General features: G+C 38.4%; 2 protein-coding genes and 2 long non-coding RNA genes across 5 annotated transcripts; all 4 read left to right on the top strand.

Moving 5' to 3' along the window:
- The first annotated feature begins 636 nt into the window (after nucleotides 1-636).
- LOC132151724 (protein DDI1 homolog 2-like) lies at nucleotides 637-8500 on the top strand. 2 transcript variants are annotated; one of them, XM_059560044.1, is made up of 10 exons: nucleotides 637-761; nucleotides 868-1080; nucleotides 1930-2056; nucleotides 2142-2402; nucleotides 2486-2612; nucleotides 2727-2854; nucleotides 3098-3226; nucleotides 3326-3429; nucleotides 4649-4841; nucleotides 5861-8500. In XM_059560044.1, exons 2-10 carry the CDS (start codon nucleotides 943-945, stop codon nucleotides 7402-7404), a joined length of 2751 nt encoding a protein of 916 aa, XP_059416027.1. In that variant the 5' UTR covers nucleotides 637-761; nucleotides 868-942; the 3' UTR covers nucleotides 7405-8500. The 2 variants fall into 2 exon arrangements, with proteins under 2 accessions (XP_059416027.1, XP_059416028.1); XM_059560045.1 differs by lacking the exon at nucleotides 637-761 and adding an exon at nucleotides 5579-5629 and having other exon boundaries at nucleotides 768-1080; nucleotides 5861-5958.
- A 2539-nt stretch (nucleotides 8501-11039) lies between these two features.
- Nucleotides 11040-11704, top strand: LOC132151271 (uncharacterized). The gene is made up of 3 exons (XR_009436358.1): nucleotides 11040-11133; nucleotides 11354-11509; nucleotides 11630-11704. It is a non-coding gene; the product is annotated as an uncharacterized LOC132151271 (long non-coding RNA).
- A 725-nt stretch (nucleotides 11705-12429) lies between these two features.
- On the top strand, nucleotides 12430-13605 carry LOC132152283 (ephexin-1-like). Its single transcript, XM_059561085.1, has 3 exons — nucleotides 12430-12657; nucleotides 12763-12923; nucleotides 13410-13605. Exons 1-3 carry the CDS (start codon nucleotides 12442-12444, stop codon nucleotides 13603-13605), a joined length of 573 nt encoding a protein of 190 aa, XP_059417068.1. The 5' UTR covers nucleotides 12430-12441.
- Nucleotides 13606-13633: 28 nt separating this feature from the next.
- Nucleotides 13634-14344, top strand: LOC132151270 (uncharacterized). Its single transcript, XR_009436357.1, has 4 exons — nucleotides 13634-13760; nucleotides 13861-13935; nucleotides 14076-14168; nucleotides 14251-14344. It is a non-coding gene; the product is annotated as an uncharacterized LOC132151270 (long non-coding RNA).
- Nucleotides 14345-15275: the final 931 nt, after the last annotated feature.

The raw sequence follows: 15275 nt of genomic DNA, 5'->3' as shown, positions 1-15275 counted from the left end.
AAAAATTATTTCTGACCTTTTGGACAGAGGTTCACATAGTCAGTGTCACACATATGCTTATTTAAATAGTGATCTGGAAATGGGTTTCTTTGTACCTTGATAATTGTCTTTCCTCATATTTATTATAACAGTGTTCATTTAATTATTCGTCTAATATTAATTAAAACTGATGTAATTAAATGTATTTTTTTTCTCAGAAAACTAGTCAATATCCATCTATGATATCCATTCCAGAGGTGATGATTTTAGTTGTGCCGTAGCGCCCTCTACAGAAAACTGGTTCAAACAATCAAACATGTCTCAGTAATTCAAAATAGTATGCATATACATATTGAATATTATGTAGTAATTTCATGTATTTTTTGTACTGTATGTGCTATTAGTACAGTTGCTTAATCTGGTTATAAATCTTGCAGTAATTACACAAACAAAAAGTCTAAATAAATAGCCTATGCGTGCAAAGTCTGAGGCTACACTGAAAACCTAGCATCTATATAAAATTAAACTGAAAATTATAGGATTTCAAACAAACAAAAGACAAAAAACAAGACACACGCTCAATCCACATTTGTGATATTAATATGCTAACTTTTAATTAAATACTGAATGATTAACTTTTTTATTTCATTGTTCAAAATGCATTACTGTTTTGACGTTGTGTGTTGTTTCTGACTTCCTGTCTCAGTATGCTACGACACACACAATCGGTTTGCGGCAGTAGACGAAGAGCTGTGGAAAGGAAGTGGACGACTTCTTTATTGGTGAATTGTGTTTGCTTGTTGAGTTGGTTATCCATGCATTTAAGCTCTTCATAACCAGATATTACACAGCGTTTTAACGGGACGGTCCTGTGATAATTTCCTACAGAAAAACTCCGGAGTAACGGCAGTTTCTGACAGCGAGTAAGTTAGTGGTAACCGGGTTCGAGCGACCCCGAGCACAATGCTGCTCACAGTGTTTTGTGCAACGAGAGACCTCTCGGAAACTACTTTCGCCTTGGAAGTGTCCCCGGAGCTTGAACTCAGGGATTTTGTGGCGCTTTGCGAACTAGAATCAGGAATACCAGCCAGGGAAATTCAGGTAAACATCTCTCAAAAGTGTTGCAATAGTTATTTAGCCTCTATGCTAAGCGACCTGACTAAACAAATTGGTGCCAAACAAGCCAGCACGTCCATTCTATTAATAGCACACTGAGCCTATGTCAACACTTCTGGAAAAACCCCAGATCTCGAAAGATTAACCGGCCATAGCTGCGTTTACCACGCTAATCAATTAAACCTAGTTTGTTTGCTAAATATGAATCATGTCAGGAAACTGTAATACACGGAATTGTTCAGTTAAACATGGAAGCCCATTTCCACCACGTAACAAAAACAAAAATCATGCTTTGGTAAATCAAAATCATGACATATATTGTCGTGATTATGAGATAATACGTCAAAATGGTTATACTGAGCCAAAATATGAGATGAAAATTTCATTATGACCTGTAATATGCCATAATTTACCTTTTTTTGGCAATAATTATTACTTTCTATGTCAATATTACAACTTTTTGTTTAGTAGTTATGATTTAGTATCTCATAATTTCGACTGTGACTTTAAATGTGGTAATTATGTTTTTTTTTTATTCTCATAATTATGATTTACTAAAGCATGTTTTTTTTTTCTAATGTGGTGGAAATGGGCTTTATTTGATATGGGCGTATTGAGGTTGTTGAAAACCGAAAGTGAAACTTTCTTTATGTATGCCCATTTAATGGTGCATGAATAGAAACTGTAACCTGTAATTTATTAACAGAAAAGCTTTGAAGCATTTGTTGTATATTTGAGACCTAAAACACTTAAAATTTCATGGGTGTTTTGAGAAAAAGAGGATATGTTGTATTTTCACATATTGAACAAAATAATGCAACCTTTTCTGTACAGCTCTCATATGCAGAGCAGCCTTTACAAGATCCCACCCGAGCCCTGGGGAACTATGGGCTGAAGGATGGAGATGTGGTAGTGTTACGACAAGCAGTTAGGTTACTAGGGCCACAACCCACAGTTCCTGGTAAACCAGCATATCTTGATCTATTTTAAAATGGATTAACATGAGCTTATCATGGCATTAATCATAACAAATCTTAATATCTTAGGTCTGCCTCGCATCGATTTCAGTTCCATTGCGGTTCCTGGGACCTCCTCAGGCCAAAACAGACAGCAGCAAGCCCAGCGTCCCAGTGCCACCCAGTCACAGCCATCCCCTGCCACCACCACACCAGGCTCAGCCCTTTCTCCTCAGGGATTGGACAACCCCGCCTTGCTACGTGACATGTTGCTGGCAAATCCACATGAGCTGTCATTGCTTAAGGAGAGAAACCCTCCCCTTGCTGAGGCTCTACTGAGTGGAGACCTTGGTAAATGTAGATGATGGTGCTTAAATGCATTTATATATAAGATTGACTGTTTGGTGAAAGAATCATTTTGATTCCTTTGTCAGAGCGCTTCACCAAGGTGCTGTTGGAGCAGCAGCAGGACCGAGCCCGAAGAGAGCAGGAGAGAATCAAACTGCTGACTGCAGATCCTTTTGACTTGGAAGCTCAGGCCAAAATTGAGGAAGAAATCAGGTAACAAATAAGGGGTGAGATTATTTGCACAGCAAAAACATTGTCTGTGGCACAGGGATTGTAAAAACAAAAGAAAAACACAGAATCCGTGACTTTATTAAATTTAATTTTCAGACAGCACAACATTGAGGAGAATATGACCATTGCTATGGAAGAAGCACCTGAGAGTTTTGGTCAGGTGGTCATGCTCTACATTAACTGCATCGTCAATGGACACCCAGTAAAGGCCTTTGTTGACTCAGGTAGAAAATCGTTTTTTTTTTTATTAAGTCTTCTGGAAATTATGTTGTTGAGTGCTTTGTTATATATTGCTCAGCGTAATGTCACATTGAACATTATGCCTTAATAACCAAATGCTAAATATTTTGGGTTAATATACAGCATCCAGGTGATTTATTTTGGTCATACACTTTTTGACACTACTTTTAATAAATTTTTGTCCATGTCATGTACTTTATCCTTTTAACTTTGTTATCCTTCTTTAGGAGCTCAGATGACAATTATGAGCCAAGCATGTGCAGAGCGATGTAATATCATGCGTCTAGTGGACAGACGCTGGGCAGGCATTGCCAAAGGTGTTGGCACCCAGAAAATTATAGGCCGAGTTCATTTGGGTATGGCATTTGAGTCCTGCTCCTTTAATATTCAGTATCCATTTCATCCAACATTTTTTTTCCAAATCTTATTATACTAAATATATATTTTACATCCAGCTCAGGTGCAGATAGAAGGAGATTTTCTGCCTTGCTCTTTCTCCATTTTGGAAGATCAGCCCATGGATATGCTGCTCGGCCTTGACATGCTGAAGAGACACCAGGTCTGCTTGGAAACTTTGGTTCATAGCCAGTCAAATAATCTATTTTCCGTAATGGAATCTGTTTGCCTTGCCATTAATGTTGCTTTAATGGAATAAAACAAAGTTGAGGATGCAGAATTGTTCCATATTCCCTAGACACATAGACATTAGCAAGTGAGATTCCTTTGTCTGCATGTTATTGTCACTGTGTGTGCTCAGAAAAATATTTTATATCTCCTTAATCTTACAAATATCACCCAAATAGTTTATCTTAATGCAGGGGTAGGCAAGTTCGGTCCTAGAGAGCCGCAGTCCTGCAGAGTTCAGCTCCAACCCTGATAAAAACCTTCACCTGCCTGTAGCCTTATTAATCCTGAAGACGTTGATGAGCTTGTTCAGGTGTGTTTGATTAGGGTTGAAGCTGAACTCTTCAGGTTTGTGGCTCTCTAGGACCGAACTTGCCTTCCCCTGGCTTAATGTTATATTATGTCAATTGTATTTTATTGAACAGAAGTTTTATGCCACATTTACACATAGCCGGGTATTTAGAGAAACGAATATTTCCCCCCCTCCGTTTTCAAAAATAACATCGTGCACACAACATCGTTTTCAAAAAAGTTGTCGTTTACATCAACCCGCATAAATACGCCGTCGAGCGCCATTATAACTATGCCAAACCTATGGGCGGCAGTGTAGGGAGAAGGATAAAGCCATGCAAGCCAATCAGAATCCTCAAAATCGAGCAACTTACTGTTCCTTTCAAAACAACATAGCAGTTGTGTTTGCAAATGCAAACAGACCAAAATCGTTTGCACAAACGTAAAATGAGTACCACCTTAACAGCATCCATGATCAAACAGTAACGTTACCCAAACAAACTCTAAAAATAGGGCGCTCGCATGACGTTAAGCATTTTCTGGCGCATAATGTGACGTTTGAGAACCTAAAACCGCATTTCTCCCAGTTGACACGGCAACACATAACCGGCGTTTTCAGAGATCTCCACTTTGGCCAGAGTTTTTAGAAATAATCGTTTTCAGGGATAAAAACGGCGTTTTCGTGTAAATGACAGGCCAAAACGCAGGGAAATATCTGCGTTTTCCCATCGTGTAAACGGGGCCTTAGAGAAGATTACTAGTAGAAGTTTTCATCGTTTTTCATTCATTACTTGAAATCTGAACATGCAAGGTTTGCTATCTTCTACTGATTGTTGTTCTTAACTTCAATTGCTTTCATTTAGTGCTCCATAGACCTAAAGAAAAATGTCCTCCTTATTGGGACAACGGGAACAGAGACACGTTTTCTACCTGAGGCAGAGCTGCCTGAGTGCGCCCGGCTGGCATATGGGCCAGAGGGACGAGAGGATACCCGGCCTGAGGAGATCGCTGATCGAGAACTGGCAGAGGCATTACAAAGATCTGTGCAGGACAGTGGTGAGATGCATGATATGTAGGCCAAGAGATGGCATGGCTAATAGGGCTGGAATAAAGGCTAGAGTTAAAAATTTAACACAAGGAATGAATACTCATTAGTGGTTTGTTGTAGAATTATGAGGCTTTCCTTATTTAGGGATCAGAAAAATATAATGTTTTTAACAGTTTTATGTAGTCTTTTTATCCTGGTTGCAGTGCAGAACAACTCATCTAGTTCACAAGGTGGTGGACAATGTATAAATGAAAAAGACTTCCATTAAAAAGTTTGGGGCCAGTAAGATTATTTGAAAGAAATTAATAGTTTTATTCAGGAGTGCTGCATTAATCAAAAGTGAGAGTAAAGACATTTGTAGTATTTGTTTTTACTGATTATATAAATGCAGCCTTAACGAGCGTAAGAGACTGCTTTTAAAAAGATTACTCATTTTAAAAATCTTACTGACTCCAATCTTTTGAACAGTAGTGTATGCTTGTACATGCCTGACAAAGTAACACTAATGAAACTATCTGAGGAAGCATGGGTTAAAACGTTAGTAGGTAGTTGGCTCTTCAGAATATATTCTTCAGTTTTAACATGTTCACCAAAAACTTATTTCAGTTAAACATCACCTTGTGTATCTAATGTGATTTTTTAGGTGCATGCCTCTTTTCTCTCTTTTTTCTGGATGTGTTTTTGCTAATTTTTTGCCTCTTATTGCATGAAATGTGTGGCGTTTGTGTGCCCTAACTATGAGCAGGACAAAACTGATGTCATATGGACAGACACAGGAGAGGGCTCTACTTACCAGGTATTATGTTGACAGTGGGTATTTTTCATTAGCCTAATGAAGTATTTTACCCAGTAAATATTGGACATATACATTGGTATACACAGGAATGGCTTCCATTTTGTGAGTAATATCCTGCACATGATATTAACTATTTTGCATGGTTTGAAGTGTTTGCTTTTGCTGAATTTGCATGGTTTCACTTATTTCAGTGTAGACTCTCAACTTCATCAGTTACTGTTTCTCTTCTAGATATCGAAGATGGAAAAACTACCTCACCACAATCCCTGCCATTTAAACCCCTAAACCAACCTCAACCAACCCACAACAACTTAAGTCAACCCAACAGTCTCACCCAAGACCATTCTAAGTCTGCCCCAGCCTCTATAAACCAGGGAGTGTCCCCAGCTGAAATTCCCGCAGCAATTGAATCCTCTCTACTTCAACCCTTGAAAGTGGGTGAACCCTCTCCAGATCCCTCTGATGACACCTTCAGATCTCAGTCCCAAGGACTGGCAGATCCGACATCGGCTTACTTGCAAGCAGATGCTCCTATCGCAAGCGCTCTTCCCTCTCAGGAACCATTCTCTAGTACTGTGCCCGAGGACAATGAAGTGAGAGGCAACATTGTTTCAGGAGATTCCGGGAGTCCTATAGATGTGGAGTTGGGGAAGAATATCACTTCCTCTGGGACTGCAGCAGCAGAATCACCCTCTATTCTTTTTAACCCACGGTCTCAGACTCTCACGCTGGATCAGGAAGTGGACATGGACGTTTCTTCCAATGCAAAACCAGAACCTGGCCATGACTTTTCTGATCAGTCCCAGAGAGACCAAGGTAGTATGATGGAGGATGTTTCAGGGGTTCAACCACAACTCATGCCTGTTTCAGATTTAAACATTGATCCCTGTCATGCTGAACCAGCCATTTCTTCTGTCCATTCAGACTCTGTGACTGTAATACCCTGTGAAAGAGAACAGCAAGAGGCAGAGAACACCCCTTCCTTGGCTCAAGCCCTCAAGGAGCTCCATAAACTTCTGATGTCTAACAGTTGTCCAACAGTTTCTGGAAGGATTCCTCTATCTAATACTAATGATACTACACCAAGACAAGATGTTGTTGAGGTGGACCAGGATCCTGCTGCAACAAACCATGTCACTCTGAACCCAACTATTGACGCATCCTCTAATACTGCCACAGTTAATGACATGGAAGAAAGTGATGCCAAAGCTGACCTGAGTTCTCAATCAGTGAGGGATATTCCAGATGTACCAACACCAAGCAATCCAGGGCACACAGAGAACCAACCTTCTCGACAGGTAAATCCCATCGTGGAACAAATGACCGAGTGCCCTTATGTGACTGAAGAAAATCGGGGCTTTTTTGTTGAAGAAGGTTCTGGGACAGTGACTTCTTCCCAGGGAGATCTTGAGCTCCCAGAGGGTCAGCAAGGGCAGGACATTGTGGACAAAAACACCTCAGGCATTGACATCTCTGCTGATCTGTTTCAGCAGCACCCGCTTTCTGTAGCAGCTGGCTCATCAGCCAACTCCAGCCCAGAGCCTGTTGCATCTCCTCAAACTCAAACCACCAAGACAGATCCTCTTTTCCTTGGAGACTCCATCCAACCTGCACCACAGCTCTCAATGGGACAGTTTCCACTAGGGCACATTCAGAGGATCCAGGCATCAGGGTTTTCAGCCCTTGAGGCTGCTGAGGCATTGGAACAGGCTCAAGGCAGCGTGGAGCTTGCCTTATTGGTGCTGCTTGCAAGAAAGATCACTGTGCCCTCATAGACTCAGAATCAACTCTTAGTTGTGGCATCAGTTAAAATATGAGCCTTTTTTATCATATGGTTTTCCTTTAGCAGTCCTTGTGGTTTTGTACTTGATCTTCTTCTGGCTCTTCTTCTTTGCCAACATACAAAATGTTTAAAAATAGATTTGTGAGAAGCTGGCCATATTTCCCTTTCAACAGAACAATGATGTCTGTGCAGACATTTAAAAAAAAAGTTTTTCATTTTGCCTCAATAGTTCGTAATAGATTGTTGATTTTATGGTTTGGTTTGAAAAAAAATTGATAAACTGTCAAACATTTTACAGGATTTTGAATAATTACAGGTGGTGGGGCTCAGTACCTGTTTCCAATCTTAAAACAACTGCATGGTTTTACATCTTAAAACTGATTTACATGCCTGATGTTTATTGATCCTAAATAGAAACTTCTGAAGCATCAAACTAAATTTATTTTGTAGAAATGTGGTTATAGGAGCAGAAAGTAAACTGGTAAAGCACCCATTTCAGAGTCCCCTTTCCTATTTGAATTGGCAATAATGTTCGAGCTGAGGTCATTTTCCCTTTATTTTATTTCATAGTTGCCAATCCTGTATAACTTGACATGTTTTCAATAGGTTGCCTTAGGAAATTATTAAAGAATAGACTTACCATTACCTATGCGTTCATAGCCCATCCTTGAACAATATTGTAAGCCTCTTGGTAATGATATAAAACAAATCTAAAGGGGAAGTTATAACATACTTTTATTGTCAGTAGTATCTCTTTTGATCAGATTCATGATGTTGTGGGTGTGAATGTAGTGTTTTACATTGTGTTTTTGATTTAAATAAAATGGACAGGAAAAAGCTGGTGCTGACAAAGTAATCTACAGGAAGTTTTTTTGTTTTGGCCATCTACCACCAAGTTGTTTTATTCTCTTATTTGTTGTCCCTCGTCTAAACACTTGATTTTGGTGTAAAGTCCTGATGTTCCCTTTCCAGCTGTCTGTGATCTTTTGTCATTTTTATTTTGTAATCTCTGAATCATATATATCAGTTCAATCTTGTATACAGTTTAAAACCAAATAAAAGGAAAAAAGAGATTCTTGTATTTCAAATGTGCAGCTGTTTTTTTTTTTTGTATTGTATATAGTAGACTGCAAAAATGTGACAAGCGCATAAGCACAATGCCTTCTATGTTTTAATTTGTATTATTTGATAAACTGGACAGATTTGTCAGTTTTGGAAAATCTTATAATGCTAAAATGCCTATTTACTCTAGTTAAATTACTTAAAATTAACAATGTCATTCATCTTTCATAATAATATGGTGCATCTCACTGAAAACCAAATACATATATTAATATTTTAGTTATGTATTATTAAGGAAATGAAACATAATTAAGTTTTATTTATATGCACATTCTTTGTTTGTTCTTATTAATACAGAAACTGCAACTAACGTAACGAATTAAAAGTGAAATTTCGAGAGCGTGAAGTTGTATTTTGTAAAACGTATTTAAATACACTTTGTTTCATTTACATCTTACAAGAATCATTTAAACAGTGTGCAATCTGATGACGATTTTGTTATCTGACATCATTCTTCAAATAAAAAATGTTACACGTGATAAGACACAGACATTAGGTTCAGCCAATAATAATCATCGTCAAAGCAACGCCCAATCAATTGCAGTAAAATTGGTTGGGCGAAATTGGACAGGTGAGAACGCTCTTCTGAATCAATTAGACTCTGGTGACTTGCTGTGTAAAAGCAGTACATTGACTGCAATAATTCATAATCAGTTTTTTTTTTATTCAAATTCAGTATTTAACATTAAAACTCTTGAAAGTTAGTAAGCCACGAGAAGGTTTACCGCTTTCGTATGGCTCATGTCATGGAGGATGAGGGGATCTGGTCCGATAGAGATCTTACAGAAGCATTATTTGGTAGTGATGTGCGATACCACTGGTTTCCTATCCGATCCAATACCAAGTAAAATCAAGGCGAGTATCGGCGATACCGATCCGATACCGATACTTTGCCCAAAAATTACTGTTTGGGAAATTAAAGTAACAAGTAACGTTAGTGTACTCAAAAGTGTCACTTCATACTGAATACGAGACATATTATGGGTTCTTCTTGTTTATTGATGAAGAATTATCATTCAAAAAAAGAGCCAACTTACATATTTATTGACAGCATCTGAGCAGCATGTATATCTTAAAACGCCTGCTTGAACATCTTAACATAAAACAATAAACATTCACACTTTATGGTTTAGTGACATGTTAATCCGGTCCCCTTGAAGATTTTTAACCTTCCCTCAAAATTTCTCTCATTCACAGGTTTTTGTTTAGGAACAACAACATATTAACAGTTTTTCCTTTGAGTCTGCTCCTTTTTTTGCTCACAACCTCGCCTGCCTTTGAAAAGATTCACATTTTACTCCAAGCTGAACTATTGCAGACATTTTGGTCATTTAATTATTTCTTTACTTATTTCTTTACTTTATTTTAGTAAAATGTGTCCCTGAGATAATCGCACATCAATTCAGCCGGCCCAGATTTAGTTAGGAAAGGTTATCTGCAGAGTAGATCATTTAAATTACATTGACAAGGCTGCATTGGACTTTACAGTACGTTTGCCAGGAAAAGTATTTGATAGGTAAGAAGACAGATAATATTGTATCAGTAGAATAATACTCAGTTGTATTATTCTTCGTCTCATTTGTTTTGACTGATGGTTAAATAGAAATTTCAAAATGTGGGTTCTGACAATTATGAAGTTATTATGGTACTTCTCTAATTATGTATTGTACTAGCCATTTCAATTTGAGTCACAGCATTTTTTTTATAAAATAGAAACTGTATGTATAACCAAAGTTCTAAAACAAATTTGTTTTAAGAATTCAGGGAACTGCCGTTGTTTTATCATTGTCACTAAAACCCAAGCCCCCAAAATACAGCCACATCGCCTCATTTTCTCCCTAGTCTGTACCTGGATAGGGCCTGCCTGCTGCACCAAAGGACTCTGAAAGCGATGTCTGTCTCGCCCTAGCAGCACCTGTACCTCTCCTTTCCTCCTCCTCTGACCGCCTCGTCATGACGTCGTCATATTCTGTCCTGTGATTAATATGTAGATGTTTGATTAGGTTTGTGGTATTACCACAGTACCTCACTGTTTTGTTACACGTGTCACAAACCGCATCGTTTGAGTTTATGGAAGTGAAGTAGCTCCACACGTAACTTCGCTTGCGTTCAGCCATATCCAATCCGCCGGGCTGACACAGCGTGACTCGTGACTGAACAACAACATGTGCCACAGCGGACTGAGTGTGAGTGGCTGCTAGCGACGCGTGCTCTGCACTGCAGCCAGTTCAGAGCCGTTAACGGCTCTGAGCCAGTTGTACAGTGCCATATTACGCTCATGACTTGGCAGGCGGAAGAACAAGTAGTTCCGACTAAGATGGCATTATTCAGATAAACGAGGGTAATTGTGGTTACTTTCCGCTGTCTTTCTATTTCCAATAAACTACATATTTGCTCCAAATTACTGAAATATCGATATTTTGATAAGATAATCGATTCTAGAACATACAAAGCTGGTATCGGAGATATCGATATTTTAGTATCGATCCGCACATCACTATTATTTGGTGACACTGATCGCCCCGGGCTGGATGAACACACCTCTAAAACTGTAAAAAAAAAATCTTGAGGACTGTGAAGCGTCTGGTGGACTTTACTGGTATGTTATAAAATGAATGATGATAAAATGAATGATAAATGATACATTTGTTCGTTATTCCTATGTTCTAACTTGGCCTGGTATCATAACTGTTCCTATCCTGTTGTTTTACTTCCTTTTAACCGCCTATCTCACAGTAAGGATCAAGACTTGTAATGCATCTTTTAAAAAAGGGTTTAAATAGTGTGTTGAATTTCATCTTGATTTCTCTTTTTGTTAGCACAATTGAAGGGTTGACTAAAGCTCTTGGATCAGTTGCAAGCTTGCAATTATGGAACTTAATGGGCTTTTCTCTGCCTGTGCCATCCCTCTTCACTCGGGAGAGCTCCAGTCTGAAATCTTCTGACATGCACTGTGAGGAGAGTGAGGTGAAAAGGTAATGTTTATGATTCACAAAAAGACATTTCAGGCACCCAGTGTTAACTATTTATTAATGTTCATCAGCCTTTGCACAGAAAATGAAGCAGTTTCTTTTCAACCATTTTCCTTGTTTTAGGGAAGATGCAATGGAAGTCAGTTCTCCGCAAGAAACGTATGTTGCCCAGTTTGAATCGGAGTACATCAACCATTGTAAGTTTACAGATGAATCTTATCAAACGGTCAACCAGATACTGTAGTCTGGTCACATTTCATCCCTCGAAGACTGGGGTGGGGGGAAAGATGCCTTTTAAGGGCTGCTGTGTCATTTTTGTATTGTTTTCTAAGGCCTCTAAATTATTAATATAATCCAAACTTTGCACAAAAAAAAGAACACCATCTATTATGTGCTGCTTCTATTTATTTTTTCATTAAAAATTTATTTTTAGTATAATTCCAAAAACTCACCCCCTCAGGTCTTGGAACACATCTTTTTGCTGTAAGAGCTTTAAAGATTTTTTTTATAAAGTAAACGCACACAAAAAAATATATAAAATGTGTGTGTTCGTGATCTTTTAAGATGAAGACTTACTGGACTGAAGCAGCTTCGGTTTACTTGATTAGTAGTTCTAGTAGCATGGTTCTTTTATTTAATTTTTTATTAAATGTATGACATATATCATGCTTTTAAGGAATGTTAAAATGTATCATTGTATTGCATTGGATTTTATGTTTTCCCCCCTACAATTAAAACCATAGTGCTTTTGATAACAAAACTAAGCATTAAAACTACTAGGACGTATTGTTGGGAGATGTATAAAAGTAGTCTGCCTTTTTTTTTTTTTTTCCCTCTCATTTACATTATTAATTTCATCTTCCATCAGCCGTAAAAGCCTGATATCTGAAATCTCAACTTTGATTTCCTAGCAGTCCCTTTATATCAGGAGTTCTATGAAGAATGATTTACACAGAGTACAGCACACTGGGTTGTCAGAATTTGTGTCCTCCATATGCATTTCTGGTCTGAAAACTCCCCCTGCGTCAAGCCCATCCTCTGTGTTGAGCCCTCCAGGACTACAGGCCAAGTCATACCCTCTATGGCAGGAGCTACCGCAAGTAAAGCGTCATCTGAACTCTCTGAGTGTGCATGAGATCCAGCTTCAAGAGGTGTGTGTATTGCAGAACACCAACAGGTCTTGCATGCAAATTATGACACTGGTCTGTCTACTGTTTTTCCACAATACTTATCCCTTGTTTTTGTTTTTGGTCAAGGCCATGTTTGAGCTGATTGTGTCCGAGGCCTCGTATCAGAAGAGTCTGATCGTAGCACTGAATGTGTTTCAGTGCTCCGCAGAACTCAAAGGGATCCTGCCCCGTGTGCAGCACCATGTTCTGTTCTCCAACCTAAAGGATGTCTGCAGAGTCAGTGAACGGTAAGGATGGATACTTGAATATGCTATTAACTTCTAGATCTTATTTTATACAACATAGAAGTTAGCATGTAGAATGGTATACATGAATTCAAAAGTTATGCTTGGTTAAGTTTCAGCAAGCATTTACTAAACCGATAAAGTGACTGTATAGACATTTTGTAACTTTACAAAAGATTTCTATTTCAAATAAATGCTCAAAGAAGCCTGAAAAAAGGCATCTTGGTTTTCACAATTTTTAACCTTGATAAGTGTTTCTTGAACACCAAGTCCTCATTACTAGAATGAGATTCTGAAGACCGAAATGACCACTGTTGGAACATTTTAAGCTTTGCCATCACTAGAAAAAAATTCATTTTAAACTGGAATCTGTTATTTCAAATGATTTGTATTTCAATATTACTTTTTTTTTTTTTAAGTCTTGATAACTATATTATTATTATTATTATTATTATTATTATATATATATATTTTTTTTTGTTAATTCAGATTTCTGCAGGACATGGAGTCCCATCTTGGGCAGTATGTGGTAATGTCCCAGGTTGGTGATATTGTTTTGAATCAACGGCAATGTTTCCAAAAAGTCTACGTGCCATATATTACCAACATGATGTACCAGGAGGCTCTTGTCGCTCAACTGACGTTTGTTCTGTTTTCATGCATCTTCCATATTGAACATAATTAAATGACATGCTAGCATTCTGATTCCGTCTTGAAAATAAGAAATTTGCACTGATCCTGAAGAAACTAGAGGGAGATCCACAATGCCAGAGACAGACCCTGAAGTCTTTTCTGATTCTTCCCTTCCAGAGGATCACCAGGATGACGCTCTTACTTGAGGTCTGCTTTAATTTACACAAGCCAGAGAGATGTGCAGACTCTTCAGAGAACATCCTGTTGCCATCGTTTAGTGAATGTGAACATTTTATGTTTTGCTCAGAACATCCTCAAACGAGCTGAACGTGTTGGTTCTAATGTCCCTTATCTGATGGAAGCCATTGGAGCTGTACGTAAGGTAGGCTGTATCATGCTTTTGCTTTCAAAATAATAAATGCCTTCCATTTATAATATCAGAATTGGATCCTAATTTATTACTTGCTGATATATATTACGTATTAATTGTTACCATACAAATTAATGCATATAAATGTCTAGATAGTGGAAGAATGTGACAGGAATGTCGAACTAATGAAGAGGACCGAGTTGCTTGTTTGTTTGGACAAGTTAATGGACTTTGGAAGTGTTAAGGTATAAAATCTTATTCCTGTAATTCCCTTTTTGTGTTTTCTGCCGTCATATTTAAAACCACTTTCTTTCTGTTCTCAATCAGTCCGTTCCATTAATCAGCAGAGGGCGTCATTTGATTCAAGAGGGAACTTTCAAGCATCTAATGATTGGCGGCAGTCACAGAGGCTCTACAGCAGTGGTCTCCAACATGGTGCCCGCGGGCACCTGGTAGCCCGCGTGGAGTCTCTGAGTCGCCCGCCGAGCACGTTCTATAAATAGCCTGAATTGTAATCTTTCATTTTTTTTATGATAATGTTATAAAATGAGAAAATAACTATTGGTGACATTTCATATACCATTAAAACATAATAAAATAATTCAATAATTTAAAATATTTAGAATCTGCACGTCTCTCTCTCTCTCTCTGCATCTCGTGCGCGCACCTCTCTCTCTCTCTCTTTCTCTCGCTCGCTCGCTCGCTCTTCGTCTCGCGCGCGTGCACCTCTCTGTCTCTCGCTCGCTCTGCGTCTCGTGCGCGCACCTCTCTTGTTCTCTCTGCGTATCGCGCGGCAGAGGAGCAGCGTTTTAATTTAGTTAAACACAGATATGTTCTGTCGATTTGTGCTGCCTTGTCGAAAAATGCTACCGTAGCTCGAATCGATAGCAGAGTCTGTCGATTTTTGCTGCCTTGTCGAAAAATGCTACCCGAAGCGCGAATCGATCACAGAGAATGTCGATTCATTCTACCCTTGATATAATAAGTAAAAATTATATACAAGTAAAAATGACATAATTGTAAATGTACAATTATAAAATTCAAAGTTATGAGTACCTACTACATACGGCACTGTACTGTTTTTTTTTAAATGGCGTGAAAAGTAAAAATCATCAAATATTCATATTTGACCTGTCAAAGCAAACCTTTCCTTGGTAACTGAACTTTATGAGTAGCATATTCTGATAGACCAACACGCCCTATCAAATAATGCTCCCAGTGCAAATTCACTTTATTTTACATCACTACTCACTCCATATGCACTGTATGAATATGGAGAGCATGTTGACAGATACTTTGTCATCTTTAAGATGTTAGGAGTAGCATATTCTGTAATAGCACCTTTAAGATGT

The sequence above is a fragment of the Carassius carassius genome, chromosome 10 (genome assembly GCF_963082965.1).
Source record: "Carassius carassius chromosome 10, fCarCar2.1, whole genome shotgun sequence".
In the NCBI taxonomy this organism is placed as follows: Eukaryota; Metazoa; Chordata; class Actinopteri; order Cypriniformes; family Cyprinidae; genus Carassius; species Carassius carassius.
Note: the sequence above shows the minus strand (reverse complement) of the source record. Positions and strands in the feature narration are given on the sequence as shown.

What these genes read in the sequence shown, in the direction of transcription:
- LOC132152283 (XM_059561085.1), top strand. Translation starts at nt 12,442, where the DNA reads ATGAAGAATGATTTACACAGAGTACAGCACACTGGGTTGTCAGAATTT. An exon ending in ATGAGATCCAGCTTCAAGAG is followed by an intron (nt 12,658 to 12,762) that starts GTGTGTGTATTG and finishes TTTTTGGTCAAG; the next exon opens with GCCATGTTTGAGCTGATTGT. An exon ending in GTCTGCAGAGTCAGTGAACG is followed by an intron (nt 12,924 to 13,409) that starts GTAAGGATGGAT and finishes TTGTTAATTCAG; the next exon opens with ATTTCTGCAGGACATGGAGT.
- LOC132151724 (XM_059560044.1), top strand. Translation starts at nt 943, where the DNA reads ATGCTGCTCACAGTGTTTTGTGCAACGAGAGACCTCTCGGAAACTACT. An exon ending in AAAATTGAGGAAGAAATCAG is followed by an intron (nt 2,613 to 2,726) that starts GTAACAAATAAG and finishes TTTAATTTTCAG; the next exon opens with ACAGCACAACATTGAGGAGA. An exon ending in TATAGGCCGAGTTCATTTGG is followed by an intron (nt 3,227 to 3,325) that starts GTATGGCATTTG and finishes TTTTACATCCAG; the next exon opens with CTCAGGTGCAGATAGAAGGA.